Consider the following 23,337-nt stretch of genomic DNA (forward strand, 5'->3'; position numbering starts at 1 on the left):
TACAACAGGTATCTCAGCTTAGTATTTGGACCACTGAGTATGGGCACACTGGACAGAGACTGGGACAGCAAGGGCATGACAACATACATATGTTAAAGAAAAGCTTCCATAGATCAGTGAATAATCAATAATATGACAATATCCTGTTAGGATACTTGGGTTCAGAAACCTCACTCCTATACCCATACAACATCAATTAAATGGAATCACGTATCATGTCATATACTGTTTGGTCTAAAAATCTGTTATCGTTATGGTCATGGTGATATGGGAATGCTTTGACTAAAGTCAGTAAAGTAAGTCTCAAATAGTCTATTGAAAGTGTGTAGGGCTATAAAGATGTTAAAATGTGGCCTCAAGTGAATCCGACTAGATATACAGTTCTATGAATTTATATTTTTTCAATAAATGTGTAATGACCATAGATTGGTCTCAGCCTGTTATCCAGTGAAACCTTTAACCTCAGGATCCACACTTCCGCATGGCTGTCTCTGACAACTGCACAGGGCCGCCGTTAGCGATAACATCATGAGGTTCAGGGGTTATTACGCCTGCCGGTAGATCAGAACCAGATGTCAACTGCTTCTTCTTATTAAAGCTGGAGACAGGAAATAAAGGGAAGAAGAAAACACAGGATTCAAAATACACAGACACAGACAAACACACACCAGTTCTTTGTAAAGGTTATGCAAAGGCCAGACAGGTTATAGAAGACCAGCGCAGGGATTCATTTAGTTACCAAATGACACGACTAGCCTGTCTAATCATGCTGACTGATAATGCTGGATGAGTCTCAGCCATAAATAGCTGGTTATCAAACAAGCTACAAACAAGAGTTAAAAAATAATCAAATTGAGTAAATTACCATCATGATTGACACATACTGTAAATACTACAGCAGTCTTTTAAAGCCACATGAAGAAGCCTTAGGATAATAATTACTATAGACAAGTTTTGTCAAACCTATGGAACCTAATGTTGTCCAACCAGGGATAAGAGAGGAACCTACTGAACCATACACGGTTCTTAACTCTGGCATTGTTGGGTACCACAATGATACAGCGATACACAGGCTATGACTACATGTATTGTTGAAATTTGTCTTTTAAAACTAGATTTATTCTTTTAGTCATGGATGATGAATGTGTTTGGATAACTGCATTGAACTTAATTGATCTGCCAATGAAAATGTACACTCCTCACTGTCCAAATGCTGGCTGAGAGATAAGCACTGCAAGGCTTTCCACCAAATTAAACAATCAAAAAACTGTTTTGATTATTTTTTCAAGCAAAACATTATTGAAATAACATGTCACAAGATACTATCATTGGCATGGATGTATAGCCTATGTACCATTACTTCATATCCACAGGAGGCTGCTGAGGGGAGGACGGCTCATAATGATGGCTGGAATGGCGTGAATGGAATGATACCATCAGATTCACATGAATAATGTGTTTTTGTAGTACAGTGGATCTGCTGTTACCAAAACAGTTACAAAAGCACGCCAAGCCCGTTACATATTGCAGATTATTTTAGAGGTGAAGTAAAGTACAAACATTAGATGGTAATTAATTTATTGCATATTCAAATGTCAAAGTCACACAACCGCAAAATGCATGCAAGGCGCCGTTACAACCTGCCAGCGAATGTTACACAGACCTTCTCACAATACCAATAAAGCAGTTTCCTTCAGGATATTTGTATTTCTAACTTCAATATATACACCTAGATTTCACTTTAACTTAAAACAGTTTCAAATAGCGAGACAAACATTTACATCACACACACACACCAATTCTCAGTCTTTCAGGGCATTAGAATAATCATCTTTACTTTTTACAATAAAAATAAAACAGGACATTTGAAATCACCAGGGATGTAGGACAACTACTAAAGAGGACACTCATAAGCAATGTGAAGTGTGGGGTTGAAGGTACAGGACTAGGCCTCAGAGACAGCTCTAGTGTTACAACTCAGCATTAAACTACACAACTACAGCTACTGTATAGTTAACCTCTGCAATTTCTCAAAAGGTGCTAACTAATGAAGTGCATCTCTTATACATGTCATTCATATTGGATAGGACCTTTCCCTCTGCCTGAACAACTGCTACTCTGATGTCTACTCCTAAGCCCATAACCAACCACTAGAAGCTTGTCTATAGCTGAGAGGTTGAATAGGTATACGCTATCTGGTGTGTAATTAGTGCAACCATGGCCTATACTATGCTAAGATAAATTATTTTCACCATATTTCTTAAACCTATCCAACCCATTTAGAATTAGACCTACACCTTCAGCTCCACTTCTTTATTTTTCACACAAAACAAGAAAAACAAAGAATCACTAGGAGAGGGCTAATAGGAGGGCTCGAGTGTTGCTGGGCAGACCTTAGTCCAACCTGATCTTCTGATTGGTCATCCTGTAGATAATGCTGTCATATCCTGGGTCCATGTTCCACAGGTTGTATGAGATGACGATAACAGCCAGGGCAAGGATGATCATCAGCCACAGCACGATGTTGAAGATCACGGCATACTCAAAGTTATACTTATAGGCCAGGTTATAGGGACTGCCAGGGTTACTCTGCAGGGGGTGAGAGGGATGCAGAGAAGATTTGCATCCATTGAAACCATATCTATGAATTATGAAGATCCAAATATAAAAACAGGCTTAAGATTTGTGTAATAGCATAAATGTACATAGATCTACGTATAAAAAAATATTAAATGCACTCACAATTTGTTTGGACTCCAGGATTGAGCGAGATTTCCTGGTAAGTGGAGCCTCAAAGTTCTTCACTGTGACAACCTCCACCACCGCGCTGTCACCATAAAGACCAAACAAGTCCTCACCAAACTAAAGCACAGGAAGTTGAGAGCCGTAGAACAAAGAAATTGTGGGAAAACACCACAGTTGGTCTATATAAACATAACGAGATAATGTTTTTATGGTAATCGACACTGAACCAAAATATAAACACACCATGCATATAATGAAATCAGTCAATTGAAATTAATGAATTAGGCCCTAATCTATGGATTTCACATGATATGCATCTGTTGGTCACATACCTTTAAAAAAATAAAGTAGGGTCGTGGATCAGAAAACCAGTCAGTATCAGGTGTGACTAGGGCTGTGGCGGTCACAAAATTTCATCAGCAGGTGATTGTCAAGCAAATATCAAATCAAATCAAATCAAATTTTATTAGTCACATACACATGGTTAGCAGATGTTAATGCGAGTGTAGCGAAATGCTTGTGCTTCTAGTTCCGACAATGCAGTAATAACCAACAAGTAATCTAACCTAACAATTCCACAACTACTACCTTATACACACACACAAGTGTAAAGGGATAAAGAATATGTACATAAAGATATATGAATGAGTGGTGGTACAGAACGGCATGGCAAGATGCAGTAGATGGTATAGAGTACGGTATATACATATGAGATGAGTACTGTAGGGTATGTAAACATAAAGTGGCATAGTTTAAAGTGGCTAGTGGTACATGTATTACATAAAGATGGCAAGATGCAGTAGATGATATAGAGTACAGTATATACATATGAGATGGGTAATGTAGGGTATGTAAACATTATATTAAGTGGCATTGTTTAAAGTGGCTAGTGGTACATTTTTACATAATTTCCATCAATTCCCATTTTTAAAGTGGCTGGAGTTGAGTCAGTATGTTGGCAGCGGCCGCTAAATGTTAGTGGTGGCTGTTTAACAGTCTGATGGCCTTGAGATAGAAGCTGTTTTTCAGTCTCTCGGTCCCTGCTTTGATGCACCTGTACTGACCTCGCCTTCTGGATGATAGCGGGGTGAACAGGCAGTGGCTTGGGTGGTTGTTGTCCTTGATGATCTTTATGGCCTTCCTGTGACATCGGGTGGTGTAGGTGTCCTGGAGGGCAGGTAGTTTGCCCCCGGTGATGCGTTCTGCAGACCTCACTACCCTCTGGAGAGCCTTACGGTTGTGGGCGGAGCAATTGCCGTACCAGGCGGTGATACAGCCCGACAGGATGCTCTCGATTGTGCATCTGTAGAAGTTTGTGAGTGCTTTTGGTGACAAGCCGAATTTCTTCAGCCTCCTGAGGTTGAAGAGGCGCTGCTGCGCCTTCTTCACAACGCTGTCTGTGTGGGTGGACCAATTCAGTTTGTCCGTGATGTGTACACCGAGGAACTTAAAACTTTCCACCTTCTCCACTACTGACCCGTCGATGTGGATAGGGGGGTGCTCCCTCTGCTGTTTCCTGAAGTCCACAATCATCTCCTTTGTTTTGTTGACGTTGAGTGTGAGGTTATTTTCCTGACACCACACTCCGAGGGCCCTCACCTCCTCCCTGTAGGCCGTCTCGTCGTTGTTGGTAATCAAGCCTACCACTGTAGTGTCATCCGCAAACTTGATGATTGAGTTGGAGGCGTGCATGGCCACGCAGTCGTGGGTGAACAGGGAGTACAGGAGAGGGCTCAGAACGCACCCTTGTGGGGCCCCAGTGTTGAGGATCAGCGGGGTGGAGATGTTGTTACCTACCCTCACCACCTGGGGGCGGCCCGTCAGGAAGTCCAGGACCCAGTTGCACAGGGCGGGGTCGAGACCCAGGGTCTCGAGCTTGATGACGAGTTTGGAGGGTACTATGGTGTTAAATGCTGAGCTGTAATCGATGAACAGCATTCTCACATGGGTATTCCTCTTGTCCAGATGGGTTAGGGCAGTGTGCAGTGTGGTTGCGATTGCGTCGTCTGTGGACCTATTGGGTCGGTAAGCAAATTGGAGTGGGTCTAGGGTGTCCGGTAGGGTGGAGGTGATATGGTCCTTGACTAGTCTCTCAAAGCACTTCATGATGACGGAAGTGAGTGCTACGGGGCGGTAGTCGTTTAGCTCAGTTACCTTAGCTTTCTTGGGAACAGGAACAATGGTGGCCCTCTTGAAGCATGTGGGAACAGCAGACTGGGATAAGGATTGATTGAATATGTCCGTAAACACACCAGCCAGCTGGTCTGCGCATGCTCTGAGGACGCGGCTGGGAATGCCGTCTGGGCCTGCAGCCTTGCGAGGGTTAACACATTTAAATGTTTTACTCACCTCGGCTGCAGTGAAGGAGAGCCCGCAGGTTTTGGTAGGGGGCCGTGTCAGTGGCACTGTATTGTCCTCAAAGCGGGCAAAAAAGTTGTTTAGCCTGTCTGGGAGCAAGACATCCTGGTCCGCGACGGGGCTGGTTTTCTTTTTGTAATCCGTGATTGACTGTAGACCCTGCCACATACCTCTTGTGTCTGAGCTGTTGAATTGCGACTCGATTTTGTCTCTGTACTGGGACTTAGCCTGTTTGATTGCCTTGCGGAGAGAATAGCTACACTGTTTGTATTCGGTCATGCTTCCGGTCACCTTGCCCTGGTTAAAAGCAGTGGTTCGCGCTTTCAGTTTCACGCGAATGCTGCCGTCAATCCACGGTTTCTGGTTTGGGAATGTTTTAATCGTTGCTGTGGGTACGACATCGTCAATGCACTTCCTAATGAACTCGCTCACCGAATCAGCATATTCGTCAATATTGTTGTTGGACGCAATGCGGAACATATTCCAATCCGCGTGATCGAAGCAGTCTTGAAGCGTGGATTCAGATTGGTCGGACCAGCGTTGAACAGACCTGAGCGCGGGAGCTTGTTGTTTGAGTTTCTGTTTGTAGGCTGGAATCAACAAAATGGAGTCGTGGTCAGCTTTTCCGAAAGGGGGGCGGGGGAGGGCCTTATATGCGTCGCGGAAATTAGTATAACAATGATCTAGGGTTTTTCCAGCCCTGGTAGCACAATCGATATGCTGATAGAATTTAGGGAGTTTTGTTTTTAGATTAGCCTTGTTAAAATCCCCAGCTACGATGAATGCAGCCTCAGGGTGTGTGGTTTCCAGTTTACAAAGAGTCAGATAAAGTTCGTTCAGGGCCATCGATGTGTCTGCTTGGGGGGGAATATATACGGCTGTGATTATGATTGAAGAGAATTCCCTTGGTAGATAATGCGGTCGACATTTGATTGTGAGGAGTTCTAGATCAGGTGAACAGAATGACTTGAGTTCCTGTGTGTTGTTATGATGATCACACCACGTCTCGTTAATCATAAGGCATACCCCCCCGCCCCTCTTCTTACCGGAAAGATGTTTGTTTCTGTCGGCGCGATGCATGAAGAAACCAGCTGGCTGCACCGACTCCGTTAGCGTCTCTTGAGTTAGCCATGTTTCCGTGAAGCAGAGCACGTTGCAATCCCTGATGTCTCTCTGGAATGCTACCCGTGCTCGGATTTCGTCAACCTTATTGTCAAGAGACTGGACATTGGCGAGTAGTATGCTAGGGAGTGGAGCGCGATGTGCCCGTCTCCGAAGCCTGACCACGAGACCGCCTCGTTTGCCCCTTTTTCGGCGTCGCACAGGGTCGCCGGCTGGGATCAGATCCATTGTATTGGGTGGAAGGCAAAACACTGGATCCGTTTCGGGAAAGTCATATTCCTGGTAGGAACGATGATGAGTTGACGTTAATCGTATATTCAGTAGTTCCTCCCGACTGTATGTAATGAAACCTAAGATTACCTGGGGTACCGATGTAAGAAATAACACATGAAAAAACAAAATACTGCATATTTTCCAAGGAACGCGAAGCGAGGCGGCCATCTCTTTTCGGCGCCGGAAGTTGGATGTAGAATAACTGTCGGTCTCACTGTAATTTACCGTTAATTAAACACATCATCTCCTGGCTTCCACACAAGACACTGATGCAGCACTTTGGAACATCTACATTTTAAAAAGTCTAATAAATCCATGAAATATAGCCTACAGCTTAACAATACATTTATATAGATTTAGATTTATTTTAGATAGGTCTAAAGAAGCATGATATGAAGAAAATGTAGACTATTTCAGAACAGACTAACATACTGAGTTGTCCTTATGTTAGGTACTGATCTGACTATGCCAAATGGCTGTGGGCTACACTAGTTCATTTAGCAGACAAGATCTGCTTAGAATTCCGCGGCATTATTTTATAGTATGAAGAATACAACTGAACAAAGCTGAATAAAATAGAAAGAATATTTTCTCCAAACAATTTGCGACTATTCTGTGTTGAGCGGTTAACAAATAAATAGGTACTATTATATGCTATTAGTTATTAATGTAACTTTAGTTGTTCTACAAACGTTGGGCTATATGTTTTGATTTTTAGTACATTGTAAGGCTGCATGGCGCGACTCTAATGATGATTTGAAAAAAGTTGCTTGAAAGGCATAAGCTCTGCTTTGTTTTTTTGCGCAGGTTGTAGATACTTCATCAGTCTCTCATTCACAATTTGACAAGCACTTAATAACGCCTCAAATTTCACGCCGGCATCCCCTTTGTGTGGCCCTAATGCACCCTAAAAAAATCCATGCCTTTTGCGGCCATTGTGCCCAACAAGATTAATATTCCAAACATAGTCTGGAACAGTTGGTGATACAATAGATCCCAAATTAATACAACTAGCATCAAAAATGCTTTTATTATAAAATATGCATTTTTATGGTGAAAATGATCTTCCCCAAACTTGAAACTCACACGCTGCTTATGTATGCCAGTTAGGCTCTACACCCCTTGTAAAGCAGATTAATGTGCTTAATTTTAAATAGTTATTTGGCCACTTTAGTTGTGATACAAAGCGTATGAAAACATTTAGGCCTATGGGCTAGGCTACATGAGGTGTGTGACTACGATTAGAAAAAGTCACAAAAAAAGGCATTGTTTCTTATGCTGGGCATCATTCACAAGTGATAATATATAATTCACAAGTGATAGGCTAATATAGGTCACCCATCAGACTATTCTTGATTTAATCTTTTCTTTGCATATACTAAATAATAAGGGAAATTTGTTTTGATTTAAAATGGACCATTATCATGCACAACTCAAAACAGTGGCAGCGGGAAAAATGCACTTAAATAGCAAATGGAGAACGCTTTTCCCACGGTTCATTTTCATGCCAGCCAGGTAGGCTATACTCCTCTGGTAAAGAGAAGCTATGTGCTTAATATTAGGAAAGTTGAGAAATAAATATAGTAGGCTTAGCTTATATAAAGCTGATGGGATCCTCCTCTTTTTATTAGAGGCCATCACTCTGTTCTCACGCAATTGCATAACAGAGAGAAATGTTGCGCAACATGAGCTCTCATGAAGTGTTTGATTAGATTTTTGATTACATTTGCATTGATGTCAGAGTGACAATAGAGTACTGAGTACCAGGCAGTTAGCAAGTTTGGTAGGCTACTAATGACCATCAACAGCATCGTTCACGTGGAATTTGACTGCCTTCATGACTGGTGACCACCGGTGTGGCGGTAATACGGTCACCGCAACAGCCCTAGGTGTGACCACCATTTTCCTCATGCAGCGTGACACATCTTCTTCACATAGAGTTGATCAGGCTGTTGATTGTGGCTTGTGGAATGTTACCCCACTCCTCTTCAATGGCTGTGCGAAATTGCAGGATATTGGAGGGAACTGGAACATGCTGCCGTATACGTCGATCCAGAGCATCCCAAACGTGCTCAATGGGTGACATGTCTGGTGAGTAAGCAGGCCATGGAAGAACTGGGCCATTTTCAGCTTTGCATTATGATGAAACGTGATGGCGGCAGATGAGTGGCACGACAATGGGCCTCAGGATCATCACGTTATCGCTGTGCATTTAAATTGCCATCAATAAAATGCAATTGTGTTCATTGTTTGGAGCTTATGTCTGCCCATACCATAAACCCACCGCCACCATGCACTCTGTTCACAACATTGACATCAGCAAACCGCTCACCCACATAAAGGCATACACGCTGTCTGCCATCTGCCTGTACAGTTGAAACAGGGATTCAACCGTGAAGATCACATTTCTCCAGAGTGCCAGTGGACATCAAAGATGAGCATTTGCCCACTGAAGTTGGTTACGACGCCAAACTGCAGTCAGGTCAAGACCCTGGTGAGGACGACCAGCACGCAGATTAACTTCCCTGAGACGGTTTCTGACAGTTTATGCAAAAATGCTTTGGTTGTGCAAACCCACAGTTTCATCAGCTGTCCGGGTGGCTGGTCTCAGACGATCCCGCAGGTGAAGAAGCTGGACATGGAGGTCCTGGGCTGGCGTGGTTACACGTGGTCTGCGGTTGTGAGGCCGGTTGGACGTACTGCCAAATTCTCTAAAACGAAGTTGGCTTACGGTAGAGCAATGCATATTCAAGTCTCTGGCAACAGCTCTGGTGGACATTCCTGCAGTCAGCATGCCAATCTGTGGCATTGTGTTTGGCAAAGGAGAAATGCACACTAACAGGGATGCAAAATGTCAGGGCTCTTTGATTTCAGCTCATGAAACCAACAGTTTACATATTGCGTTTATATTTTTGTTCAGTGTACATAAATTGATTTTACAACCATAAACCATTGCTTTCTGTACTTGGCCATTTAGGAGTAAGTCACACCACTAAGACATGTTATGAATACAGAGTATGGGCATTCCCCCTTGTGCTTACCTTCTGTAGGACATTGGCCAGAATGGCAGTGGCGTCTTGGTACTGAGAGGAGTCCTGTCCGTAGCGACGGCCCAGCTCCTCCAGGCCAGACAGCTCCAGGGAGTACAGGTCAGGGGAGTGGTCCTTGGCCAGGTGCCTGTGTCTCTGCAGCTACAGGAGTGTGAGGGGGGTAGACGATCAACATTAGCAGCTAATGAAGAAGCAGAACATGCTGTGAGGCTCTGGGGATGGCACTGCTGTGCTCAGATTTAAATGATCCAATCCCCCTGTGCCCAACAAATGATATATTCAGAGTCTTACCAGGGCAGTGATGTCATGTAGAACCTGGACCTCAGACAGGAAGAGCAGATCAGCCTATAGGGAGAGAGAAAAGTCAGAGGTCAACATTTGAAGTGGTCAACCCTTACCATTCTTGTTCACTTTTACAGGGGACACAGACAGAACCAGCACTATTTATGCATGTTAGTGTTGCATGGTATACCGGTACCACGGTAATATCATGGTATCAAAACGCCATGATATTTATGATACCAACATTTTAGAACGCCGTAGTAACGTTTCATATGATACTGAGCTAAGGAACCCGCTGGGGCAGTTATAAAACATGTATTAAGTCAGTTTATAAATTATACAAAAAAAATTAAGCAACAGCAACTATTCTCTTGTATGTGCCGGTCCAATAATGTCCACTTGACTTTCATGGGCCTATCACGTGGCAGCAGTGATCTGCCAGCCGTATCCCCCATCATTTACATTTTAGTAATTTAGCAGATGCTCTTATCCAGAGCGACTTACAGTAGTGAGTGCAGACATTTCATACTTTCTCCGTACTGGTCCCCCAGTGGGAATCAGACCCACAAAACTGGAGTTGCAAGCGCCATGCTCTACCAACTGAGCCACACGGGACTCACCTGCATCATTCACCTGCTTCTCTCAGTCTGCTCATTATTCCTCCATCAGTTAAAAAAAATATATTTAACCATGGGGGGGGGGGGTGCAGACCCTGATAAGTCTTCTGTTGTTACATTTGTACATTGGAGCAGCACTCAGAGCAAGCAAAGTTTGTACTCCGTATATAATTTCATCCCTGGTATAACCAACAGCACAGGCCAGTCATAGGCTTTACAAGTTTGTTGTCACACACCAGTGCCAGAGAGGAAAAAACTTTGTGACAGTCATCCTCGCAGCTTAGAGAAACAGCTTGTCTTTGCTCAAACGGGGGAAAAATATGACTCATTAACAGAGCTACCTTTTTTTCTTCCCACGTGATTTTGTGCACATTTGATATAATTTCACAAACCATTTCACAGGGCGTTTTAAACTAATCCCAGGCCGCTAATGGCTTTGATCACAAACAACTTTGTTCAGTCATGTTACCTAGCTAGTTAACAACAACAACAACCTGGTAACAACAACAACAACCTGGTAACAGCAACAACAACCTGGTAACAGCAACAACAACCTGGTAACAGCAACAACAACCTGGTAACAGCAACAACAACCTGGTAACAGCAACAACAACCTGGTAACAACAACAACAACAACCTGGTAACAACAACAACCTGGTAACAACAACAACAACAACCTGGTAACAACAACAACAACAACCTGGTAACAACAACAACAACCTGGTAACAACAACAACCTGGTAACAACAACAACAACCTGGTAACAACAACAACAACCTGGTAACAACAACAACCTGGTAACAACAACAACCTGGTAACTTGACACTAGGTCTAGGTAAATTTGATTGACACAGGAAGAAAGGAAAAGTGTCTGCTACTCTTGAGATGTGCTTCAAAGGTATGATTCATATGGTCTAATGTAAGCCTAAACTATCACACAGTTCTTTCTGGTACTCCTTACATTCTGTTTGGTGTCTAACGTTTCTTAAAGTTGGGAGCCGTGTGTATGTTTGTGGGAGAGAGTGTGTGTGTTTATGAGAGAGAGAGTGTGTGAGGGAGGTAGAGTGTGTGTGTGTCTGTATGTATGTTAACTGAAGAGTAAAGACAGTTTCATGCAATGTTTTCCCCCTTACTGCTACAATGAAAGCAGATCATTATGTATGGATATTCCTTCCTCCCATTCCACCAGCCAAATCACAGGTAGGCCTTTCAAATATCAGCAAATCAGCCATTCTACGCAGTATTCTATTATACAGCGAACAGTGTGAAGTTAAATTCAATATGTGTATTGAGTAGAAGTGTAAATATCAGTGAGTTTGTTTTGCACATGCGCATCACGTTTAGAAAACGGGAATACGTGCTGGGGACGGGGCAAACAGAACGCTAGGCCACTGAATTTTTTACCCTGTTGTATTGCAATACTAGTCAGTATCATGATACTTGGCCTGGTATCGTTAGTATCGTGACGAGACTAATGCATGTACCTCAGCATTGCGGCTGAGGGAGTTGAGTGGCAGGGAGGCGAGCACAGAGCCATCCTGGGAGAGACGAGCACGAATCTGCTGCAGGGTCACAGGCAGGTCCTCAAACACAGCGTTGGCCTTTCCCAGCATGTACAGCCTCTGTAGACACACATACAAAGGACAACATTACCATGACCTGCACATACCAACCCTCTGTATAATAAAACACAGCGACACACACTCAGGTGCTCATCCAATAATGTGCTGGTGCATACAGTACCTCCTCGCTAGGGGCCAGCTGGAGCACCACAGGAGTGTCCTCAGCAAAGAGAGTGTGAATCGTCTCAGCCACACTGTCCAGGGTGAAGGGCACCGGCTGCAGGAGAGGGAACAAGAGATAAGTTATTAATAATAGAGCTTCTGTGAAAAATCTGATTAAAAGGAATCTCACAAAACTTTGCTACTCCCCAACCACCACCTTACTGATTGGAACTGGTCACACTCACATTCTCCAGGGGGTAGGAGGCCACACTCTGGGGCAGGGCCAGGCTGTCCACCCCCCTCACCACCACCAGCACATTGGCCCTGGGACGCTGGAACAAAGGACCTGCCCGGAGGCCTGGCCAGGAGAGATCCTACACACACAGACACAATACACAAGATTTTAGTATATAATATACAACAAAATAGGCTTGCACACCTACACAAACATTGGATCAGTGTGTGTACCTCCTGGACGGAGAAACCCATAGTCAGAGCCACCATATCTGGAATCTTCTCCCCTGATATCGGCCAGTCTCCCTTTTGGAAGGACACATACTCAGGGGCCTGCAATATGGTGAGGCTGTCCCCCTGAACACCTGAGGGAAAACAGAAGGAACAAATCTATAAACAACTTCCAATAACGTCTAAACAGCAAAGGTCATTCCATACTGTGTGTGGAGGGGACACAAGGGCCACATACCTAGCCATATCATAAGACCATGGAGGATAATCTAGGTCGGTTCTGACAGTATAGTGTTGCTATTTGGTCCCACTTGACTGTTAATTAAAAACAGCGAATTACACTGTTTAATGAATGGCAGAGCCGGGCAACAGTAGCTAGTTAGCCGGAGTCTCGTGACTGGGAAAGCAGAACAATGTTTGAGGAAGTTGAGTGAATCAGATTTTGGTATGCCGTCTGTCACATGATACTGAACTGGCTAGTTGCTCCCCTGAGAGTCTGGTTAGTTTGACAGCTAAAAATGAACCGATGGATGGCTAGATATTGTTGTTCATAACAACAAATGGGGTCAAACTGCGGGAAATGGCTCACGTTAGCCGGCGATTATGTCGTCCCACTCCCAGCTGGTGCGGGTTGCTGGCTGTCAAATTGACGTTAGCTAGCTAGCATCCTAGGGCAATTAGGCCCAACAAGCAGTATCTACTCATTATACCACCCTATTTAAAGTGGAAAAAACATGGCTTTCCACAAATGATTGCTTACTATCTTTCTATCAACAGGATTGGAAGTGTTTTTCCAAGTCGTATTATCTTTTCTTCAGCAGTAACTAGCTAGCTAGTTCCTGTATTTAGCTAGCTATCATTTTCAAGCAGAGAACTCGCTACTAGTAACAACGTTATCTGCATGAGATCATTTCCAGAAAACCATCTAGATCAGTAGGTAAATAATCAGAAGATTTCCATCTCTTATACCTGACGTAAAAGCTGAGCAGAAGATTAGCGCTACGGTGAATAAAGACTCCATCCTTCGGCGATTTTCCAGCGACATCTTTCTCCTTGCTCTAACGTAAATCAACTGACTCGCTTGTCCCGAAGATGGTAGCAATGCATGATGGGTATGAATTGGTAATCTGCAGAATTACATTGATTGATTTCTGCAATTATTTTCATTGTATGGCTATTGCAATATGGAGCTCATTGTCTCCGTACTTTTACATTTTCAGTAATGAAAATCAATACCACAAGCAGGGGCTATTCGATATACTGTAGTACAGTGGTCAGCCAACCTTTTCTGAGTTTACATCACTTTGTGAGTCAAAATGCAAACCGAGATTTACCCCTCAGATTTTTTACACAATATAAAACATATTAATCAATGCCACATTAACCAATTAAAAACAGTTCTGTAGCAATGAGGTTTGTGCAGTAGGCTACAGGCCCAATACATTATCACTGCATATTGGCTGTGCTTCAATTGCCCTCCAAATGTTGTTCTTCTTAGACCATTTTGAAATTATATTGAAAAAATATGCTGTGAAAAAAAAAGCTGTCCCAACAGCAGAGTCCCTCCCAACAGTAGTCCCAACACCTTACTACTGCTACACCTGCCTATCAGCGGAGCCTTGTCTGGCTGCGAAACAGTTCATTCAGCCTCATTTACTGCCTTTAAAAAAAAAACATAGCTGATATGGCTGACTTGCTTAAACAAATGTGGTTTCTACTGACAATTGAGATGTACAAACTATGGCATAAGGGGACGACAAAACGGATAACAGGCCATCCGTAATTTCAATTAAGATTAATGAGTGAGCTAGGATGGACGTAGTCAGTATAACTATTTCTTCAGCACTTTTGAAAAAAAAAAAATTACTTTTTTAATTTAACCTTTATTTAACCTGGTAAGCTAGTTGAGAACAAGTTCTCATTTACAACTGCGACCTGGCCAAGATAAAGCAAAGCAGTGCGACACAAACAACAACACAGAGTTACACATGGAATAAACAAGGGTACAGTCAATAACACAATAGAAAAAAAAGAAAGTCTACATACAGTGTGTGCAAATGGCGTGAGGAGGAAGGCAATAAATAGTTCATAGTAGCGAAGTAATTACAATTTAGCAGATTAACACTGGAGTGATAAATGAGCAGATGATGATGTACAAGTAGAGATACTGGTGTGCAAAAGAGCAAAAAAATTAAAAACAATATGGGGATGAGGTAGGTAGATTGGGTGGGCTATTTACAGATGGACTATGTACAGCTGCAGCGATCGGTTAGCTGCTCAGATAGCTGATGTTTAAAGTTAGTGAGGGAAATATAAGTCTCCAGCTTCAGCAATTTTTGCAATTCGTTCCAGTCACTGGCAGCAGAGAACTGGAAGGAAAGGCGGACACCTAGGTATTTGTAGTTGTCCACATATTCTAGGTCAGAAGCGTCCGGGGTAGTGATGCTAGTCGGGAAGGCGGGTGAGGGCAGCGAACGGTTGAAAAGCATGCATTTGGTTTTACTAGCGTTTAAGAGCAGTTGGAGGCCACGGAAGGAGTGTTGTATGGCATTGAAGCTCGTTTGGAGGTTAGTTAACACAGTGTCCAAAGAAGGGCCAGATGTATACAGAATGGTGTCGTTTGCGTAGAGCTGGATCAGGGAATCACCCGCAGCAAGAGCGACATCATTGATATATACAGAGAAAAGAGTCTGCCCGAGAATTGAACCCTGTGGTACCCCCATAGAGACTGCCAGAGGTCGATGAAGACGGCTGCACAGTACTGTTTTTTATCGATGCCGGTTATGATATCGATTAGGACCTTGAGCGTGGCTGAGGTGCACCCTTGACCAGCTCAGAAACCGTATTGCACAGCGGAGAAGGTACGGTGGGATTGAAAATGGTCAGTGATCTGTTTGTTAACTTGGCTTTCGAAGACTTTAGAGAGGCAGGGCAGGATGGATATAGGTCTATAACAGTTTGGCTCTAGAGTGTCATGTACAGCAACAGAATTCAGAACATGGGCCGTTCTTACAGTTTTCTCCCTGTACACCAAGTGAGAGCTGTAGGATAAATAAAGGGGGCATATAAGCAGACAATGAAAGCTCTTACAATATTCAATGATTGCATTTCTCAAAAACAGGTTATAGGCTACATGTGCACCACCAAGTCAGAACAGTAGGTGAAAATACGAGGTGAAAATAGACCAAATTATTAGGGTGAGGCACATGGGCTACTAACAGCTTACTGCACAACATAAACAGTATTACTTTCTTAGCTACAGTATACATATCTCCCTGGCATATTACATCATTTATGCAGCAGCATACAGTACATTTTTGGACTCACCTTGTTGTGCTGTGCTCACTTGAACAGGAAGGTGGTGCGGCGGTCCTTTGTGGGCAAATTCTGACATCAAACTTTGTCATCAAAGTCTGGCATTCTCTGGATTTATTGTGCTTTCAAGACAACTAGGAACTAAAAAAAAAAAAAAAGTTGATTCATGATGACGTCAGTGATCTTCAGGTCATAGCTCTAGAAAGAGGGCCGAGTTCCGTTTTTACAATTCCGAGTTGGATGAAAGTTCAAAACGTATTTTCCCAGTCGTGGCTCGTTTTTACAGAGTTCCCAGTTGTCTTGAACTCACTAAAGTCACTAAAGTGTTGTTTTGAGCCTGGCAGGTAGCCTAGTGGTTAAAGCGTTGGACTAGTAACCGAAAGGTTGCAAGATTGAATCGCAGAGCTGACAAGGTAAAAATCTGTCATTCTGCCCCTGAACAAGGCAGTTAACCCACTGTTCTTAGGCTGTCATAGAAAATAATAATTTGTTCTTAACTGACTTGCGTAGTTAAATAAAGGTACAATAAATAAATAAAATATCATGCTTCATTGACAGCATGTTGAATGTTTATAATTTTAAACTAAGAAAAGAGACCCTTAGTCTTAGACTTGGGACCACACAGCCACTCCACTGAATAGCAGGCTAGTGATTGCTTTGCAATGCTTGCAGTTAGCCACGGACTCCTTCCAAACCGCTCATTGTTGAATTTGCGATTTCCAACTTGTTGTGTAGTGTTTATGACCAATGGCCGATGAGCACCGATACGTTTGATCTATAATTTCTCTTCATTATTTCTCTTCATATTACAAGGATTAAAAAGGATTTGCCAGTAGATTGTCGACTTGATTCATGACTACTAGCTAAGATTTTGAAAGTATGATGTTGACATGATCAGTCCAATCAAAGCTACTGTAGATATAATGTGATTTGACATAATTTTATCTGTGGCAAATGAACTTGAGCCTTCTTGAATGGGCACTTCTAATGTAATTCTATGGTAGCACCCAAGGGGCTAGAATTTTTTAGGTCTACCCTAAGACTTGGCGGTGACGTAGTGTCCCCATGAGTGACAGAACACTGGGCCAATCACGGCGCAACACTCCATATTTTCTGCTGGCTTGCCCCACCACAGAAAGCACTGAGCTGGGCTGAAACACCTGCATTTTGGAGCTGTCTTACTCAAGAAAACAAAAAAGAGACCATGTTTGTATGCGGCTTTATTAACTCAATGATATATATATTTTTTTTTTTACATTGTTTGCAAACTGATATGTGACACGTAGTAATGCCTAAAAAACATGCAAAACAGGACTCAAAACAGGTGGGGCTCTGCCCTGCTCTGAATGATGGGTCGCCACTGCAGTCATTGCAGCTGCAGTACTTGCTGTAGCAAGTGGAAATCGTGAGAAAGTAAAATAATATATGTTTATTAAGAATGAATGTACTAATTAAAACAGCAGCTATTTTCTGTAGCCTATTCTTAAGTCTCTCTCTAGTAATGGTTTTCGAAGTTTTGAAATCTCACAGTATCAACTTTGCTGTGCCTTCCAGGTTTCTTTTAACCGTCTATGGCTCAAGGAAATGTGCGTTCACGGTGATCTGGGCTATCTGATTGGCCAGCGGTAGGCACTTGGTTTACTCTCTGGGTCTGCAGGGTAGGCGGAGTTCTACCTTCAGACACATGAGGGGTTCAAAATGGGAACGCTTTGCCTCCCCGGCGCTAGGACTGCTGAATCAAGTGCGCCTACCACCAACAGCGCGAAACGAATAAAACAAATAGGAACACAAAGCTTTATCGTTGGGTTTTTTACAGAAATGTTAGGTGATCGACTAGGAATGCCTTGGAGATCGATCAGTGGTTGGGTGACGGTTGCGGTAGTACAAAACATCCGTGTTCACTTTCTCTTCACCTGTAATATCAAGTACATCCACTGGGTGGGGGTATATGAACATACATGAACCAACCAGGGTCCATATAGGCCAGCGATTGGCAACTCCAGCCCTCAGGGGCCAGAGTGGTGTCACTTTTTCCGCCATCCCTAGAAAACACAGCTGATGAAACTAATTGTGTTCTAGAGTAAAGGTCATGATTAGTTGATCATTGGATTCAGGTGTGTTAGCTGGAGTTGGGGCAAAAGTGACACCAATCTGGGGACTGGAGTTGCCATCCCTGATTTAGGACTACTAAGGATGTAACTCCAAGGATTTGTGAATGTCAGGGTCCTATTCTGAATGTAAAGTCATTTTTATTTAATTTTATGGTCAGCTTTATCCCATTTGATGTTCAATCATTTACTTTCTTTGCAAACGTGTCACCTCCACAAAACAGTATCTATTAAAGCTGTGTGTTTATCCAGGCTGTTGGCTTCATTTGGCTTGAGGGAGTCTTGTCTTGTTCCTGAGTAGGCTACTGCATCTCCCCTCCACTCCCTTATCCTTGAGCATTCAGGATGGGGCTCAGAACGGTCTAGCTACATTAAACAAGTATGCAAGTATGTGTGCAGGTGAAATATTGAAGCAGCACAACTTTTGCACCAACTGTCTGGAGGTCTTTGTAGGTCAAGACTAGACAGATTGGGTCTAGAAAAGCCAGGGACATATATGCCTTATGTCCAACGCTTAGATGGGTCCATGTAAGCCCTTCAATAATAATCACATAATGAGAAGCAAAACACTCAGAATAACTTTATCTTGCAGTTTTTAAGATTTATTTTAAAGCATTTTCTTTGTAAAATATAAATACAAATGAGATATTTTAATTGCAAAGTTAAAACAAAAAAAAGACCCATCAAACAGTAAAACTGATACTGTACTGCAATAGCCACCCTGTTATGTACAAGCTCTGTGCTGAAGGGCGAATATCTTCTCATCATCTTTAAAACGTTCCTATTATACAAAAAACACATCTCTCTGCAGTTTAGCAAGTGAACTTAGAGACTAAATGAGAAGCAGATTGAACACAGGTTCAAAACAGCCCCTGAGGGTGAAGAGGGCGCTAAGTCTGTCTGAGCAGACCAGAAAACTATTAGAAGAGATCGTCAACGTTTGCTTCCTATCAACACAAAATGTCACATTCAAAAGCGCAGCCTCAGTGCTCAGACTGTACACACACTGCCGTATAAACTGACACACACACATAATGTACTGTTTAACACACATACTGTACACACACAAACAGGGGCGTCATGCACCCAAAAAATGTGAGGGGGCACAAAGTGAGTGAGGATTGGTTGTGGGTTGGTTTGGAGGTGGGCTAGGACCCCCTATCCTGAAGTTGGAGAATGTAGCATTTTTCAAACACCTGAAACAGCTTTTAAAAAATTAAATCTGGAGCCATAATCATTATGCTTAATTCTATGTAAAAACTAAAAAAAAGTATATTTTCTTTCGGCATATCCTCCTGACTGGCGGTTCTTTTTTAAAAAGAAACTAAATATGCTTCTCTGCATCTCTGATTAAATCTTGTTAAAAGATTGAAAGGAATGTGAGTCTTATTCAGTACATTTAGTTATTGTTTGCTTTTCTAAAGTCTACCAACGGTGCCAGCAGGCATGCTAGATAAAATAGTTAGACAAGCTAGCTATGGCTTCTTGTTAGTGAGTAATGAGGTTGGTAGATTGGGAACCTATTTGCGCTAGCTAAAGCCAACTTCATAAAACAGCCAAGTGGCTAGTATTACAAAATATATATATAATAATACAAAAAAAATATATTGCAATTTGGATTTATTTTTTCATAACAGGACAAATCTGAGAGGGAACGTGCCTCTGTGACATGGGCATGACGCCTCTGTACACAACCTTTCATTCATGACAACACCACACTTTGAAGGATAGAAATTGAGAAAACATTTCCAGATATATTTATATATTTATACATATATTAATACATTTATAAAAAATAAGACCATTGTTAAGTTACAGTCGTCTCTCCATCTTCACTTGATGGACATACATATTCAGTCTCTGCTGCTCTGTCTGTACTGTGTCCAGCACACAGGTACAGAGCAGGGGTTCAATCTCAGATCTCAGGGCGGTGGTCCTATTCATTCACCCATTTTAACCCCCCACTGTAGAGCAGGGATTCAGAATTCAAGGTCAAAGTTCAGGTCACGACCTTCTGTTAGCGTTAGCCTTAGCTTTAACATGAGTGCTACCATTAGTCTTAGCGCTAATGTTACCTTTAGCCATAGCCCTAATGTTCCCATTGACCTTAGCGTTAACGTTACTGTTAGCATTAGCCATAGCCCTAATGTTCCCATTGACATTAGCCTTTTCGTCAACATTAGCGTTAGCCTCCGGGGGTTCGTCCCAGCGGTCGTCGAGGCACTCCAGATTAGAACCCAGCAGAGCGGCCAGTTCAGCACTCCCCTCCACCAGGTCCAGCAGCTCCTTGCTGTCAGGCTGGAAGCCCTCCAGCTCGTCTGGGCAGGAAAAGAGCTGGGAGAGAGATGCCTGGCGGTAAAACTCTGCCTCGGCCATCGTCACCACCTCCATGTGGGGGAAGGAGGAGCGGAAGGACCGGGCAGACATTCGCAGCCGCCGGAGAACATCTGAGAGGAGAAGCCAGTTCCTGGGCCTGAGGAGGTGACGAGAGCGGGAGAGAGAGGGTTAGATACGGCACCACAGGGATTCACAAGAGTTGAATAAATGACCTTGGTTTATCTGTCACTTTCATCAAACTCTCTCTCTTATTCTGTACCACTCTGTATTCCTCCTTCCCTCTTCCCCTCCTATCCAATCAGATTGATCTGTGTGTGTACTCACCCCTGCGACAGGGACACCTGGATGTTGTAGCAGGGGAGGAGGGGTCGGTCGGAGAACTCAAACTCAAAGAGCTCCCTCCTGTCCTTGTCCTCCGGCCCTGGGGGGTCCGCCAGTATGTCACACACACTGCCCTCCTCTAACGACTCTGAGACAGAGAGAGAGATACACAATTAGATTAACACACAAACACACCACTAAGGACTGAGAGATACACAGTTAGATTAACACACAAACACACCACTAAGGACTGAGAGATACACAGTTAGATTAACACACAAACACACCACTAAGGACTGAGAGATACACAGTTAGATTAACACACAAACACACCACTAAGGACTGAGAGATACACAGTTAGATAGATTAACACACAAACACACCACTAAGGACTGAGAGATACACAGTTAGATAGATTAACACACAAACACACCACTAAGGACAGGGAGATACACAGTTAGATATATTAACACACAAACACACCACTAAGGACTGAGAGATACACAGTTAGATAGATTAACACACAAACACACCACTAAGGACAGAGATACACAGTTAGATAGATTAACACACACACACCACTAAGGACAGAGAGATGCACAGTTAGATTAACACACTCACACACCACTAAGGACTGAGAGATACACAGTTAGATTAACACACACACACCACTAAGGACAGAGAGATGCACAGTTAGATTAACACACACACACCACTAAGGACAGAGAGATGCACAGTTAGATTAACACACACACACACACCACTAAGGACAGAGAGATGCACAGTTAGATTAACACACACACACCACTAAGGACAGAGAGATGCACAGTTAGATTAACACACACACACCACTAAGGACAGAGAGATGCACAGTTAGATTAACACACAAATACACCACTAAGGACAGAGAGATGCACAGTTAGATTAACACACAAACACACCACTAAGGACAGAGAGATACACAGTTAGATAGATTAACAAACAAACACACCACTAAGGACAGAGAGATACACAGTTAGATAGATTAACACACACACACACCACTAAGGACTGAGAGATACACAGTTAGATTAACACACAAACACACCACTAAGGACAGAGAGATACACAGTACATACAGAGTTATATTACACACTCAAAACACACACACACACACAAATAGGCACAGCACTGAACTCACCACACACAGCGCTGCCATAGAATTCCCAGTAGATTTCTGGGTCATCATTAGAGCGGCCCTGCAGGTCAGCAAAATAATCTACAGGGAAAAGAGAGGGAGAAACAGTACGTTAGGTGAGAGAGACAGAGAGAGAGAGCGAGAGACAGACAGAGAGGGAGAAACAGTACGTTAGGTGAGAGAGACAGAGAGAGAGAGCGAGAGACAGACAGAGAGGGAGAAACAGTACGTTAGGTGAGAGAGACAGAGAGAGAGACAGAGAGGGAGAAACAGTACGTTAGGTGAGAGAGACAGAGAGAGAGACAGAGAGGGAGAAACAGTACGTTAGGTGAGAGAGACAGAGAGAGAGAGCGAGAGACAGACAGAGAGGGAGAAACAGTACGTTAGGTGAGAGAGACAGAGAGAGAGAGCGAGAGAGAGACAGAGAGGGAGGGAGAAACAGTACGTTAGGTGAGAGAGACAGAGAGAGAGAGCGAGAGAGAGACAGAGAGGGAGAAACAGTACGTTAGGTGAGAGAGACAGAGAGAGAGACAGAGAGGGAGAAACAGTACGTTAGGTGAGAGAGACAGAGAGAGAGACAGAGAGGGAGAAACAGTACGTTAGGTGAGAGAGACAGAGAGAGAGAGCGAGAGACAGACAGAGAGCGAGAGAGAGAGAGCGAGAGACAGACAGAGAGCGAGAGAGAGACAGAAAGAGAGAGCGAGAGACAGACAGAGAGCGAGAGCGAGACAGAGAGAGAGAAAGAGATAGCTGGCTTGGTTCATGCCAAGGCTACAGGAATCTGCTAAAAATGAACCGCACATACACTCTCTCTCACACATATCACACAGATCCGTAAACACACACAGAGATTGGCACACACACTGAGTACATGTGCGCACACACACACACACACACACACACACACACACACACACACACACACACACACACACACACACACACACACACACACACACACACACACACACACACACACACACACACACACACACACAGAGAGCAAGTGAGAGCTGGGCTGAGTGCCAGTACTGAGGCGTTGGGCGTATGGCGTGTGTTTGGAGGGATTAACGGCCTCCAGATGAGTGGGACCAGGTGGAGGGAGGAGTACACACACACACACACACAATCTCGGTCTCTGTTTCACGCTCGCTCTCTCTGTAGCTCTCTCTGTCTATCATTCTAAACCTCTCTCCAGTACCTTCCTCTATATCATCTCTCTCTGTCGATCATTCTAAACCTCTCTCCTGTACCTTCCTCTATATCATCTCTCTCTGTCGATCATTCTAAACCTCTCTCCGGTACCTTCCTCTATATCATCTCTCTCTGTAGCTCTCTCTGTCTATCATTCTAAACCTCTCTCCAGTATCTTCCTCTATATCATCTCTCTCTGTAGCTCTCTCTGTCAATCATTCTAAACCTCTCTCCAGTACCTTCCTCTAT

At 43.3% G+C, this 23,337-nt stretch overlaps 2 protein-coding genes across 6 annotated transcripts in view; both read right to left on the bottom strand.

Annotated features, from left to right (window-relative positions):
- Window positions 1-1,561: 1,561 nt before the first annotated feature.
- LOC139538678 (renin receptor-like) lies at window positions 1,562-13,762 on the bottom strand. Of its 2 annotated transcripts, XM_071341014.1 has the most exons (9): window positions 13,606-13,762; window positions 12,640-12,770; window positions 12,417-12,545; window positions 12,191-12,286; window positions 11,932-12,069; window positions 9,840-9,893; window positions 9,540-9,689; window positions 2,743-2,862; window positions 1,562-2,589 (listed from the first exon to the last, which is right to left on the bottom strand). In XM_071341014.1, the coding sequence occupies exons 1-9, from the start codon at window positions 13,679-13,681 to the stop codon at window positions 2,395-2,397; spliced, it is 1,089 nt and encodes a 362-aa protein (XP_071197115.1). In that variant the 5' UTR covers window positions 13,682-13,762; the 3' UTR covers window positions 1,562-2,394. The 2 variants fall into 2 exon arrangements, with proteins under 2 accessions (XP_071197115.1, XP_071197117.1); XM_071341016.1 differs by lacking the exon at window positions 2,743-2,862.
- A 4,877-nt stretch (window positions 13,763-18,639) lies between these two features.
- Window positions 18,640-23,337, bottom strand: part of LOC139538679 (BCL-6 corepressor-like) — a 72,619-nt gene continuing 67,921 nt past the window's right edge. For all 4 annotated transcript variants that reach the window (XM_071341020.1, XM_071341018.1, XM_071341017.1 and 1 more), the window contains 3 exons: window positions 21,898-21,975; window positions 20,721-20,865; window positions 18,640-20,532 (listed from right to left, as the gene is read on the bottom strand). In XM_071341020.1, coding sequence (XP_071197121.1) covers window positions 20,064-20,532; window positions 20,721-20,865; window positions 21,898-21,975 — 692 coding nt within the window. In that variant the 3' untranslated portion in view covers window positions 18,640-20,063. The remainder of the gene's footprint in view (window positions 20,533-20,720; window positions 20,866-21,897; window positions 21,976-23,337) is intronic.

Source organism: Salvelinus alpinus, chromosome 14 (assembly GCF_045679555.1).
Source record: "Salvelinus alpinus chromosome 14, SLU_Salpinus.1, whole genome shotgun sequence".
Lineage (NCBI taxonomy): Eukaryota > Metazoa > Chordata > Actinopteri > Salmoniformes > Salmonidae > Salvelinus > Salvelinus alpinus.

Coding starts and splice junctions, on each gene's coding strand:
- LOC139538678 (XM_071341014.1), bottom strand. CDS start 13,681: ATGTCGCTGGAAAATCGCCGAAGGATGGAGTCTTTATTCACCGTAGCG. Junction 12,070..12,190: donor AGCTGGCCCCTAGCGAGGAG/GTACTGTATGCA, acceptor GTGTGTCTACAG/AGGCTGTACATGCTGGGAAA. Junction 2,863..9,539: donor TGGCCAATGTCCTACAGAAG/GTAAGCACAAGG, acceptor CCTGTGCTTTAG/TTTGGTGAGGACTTGTTTGG.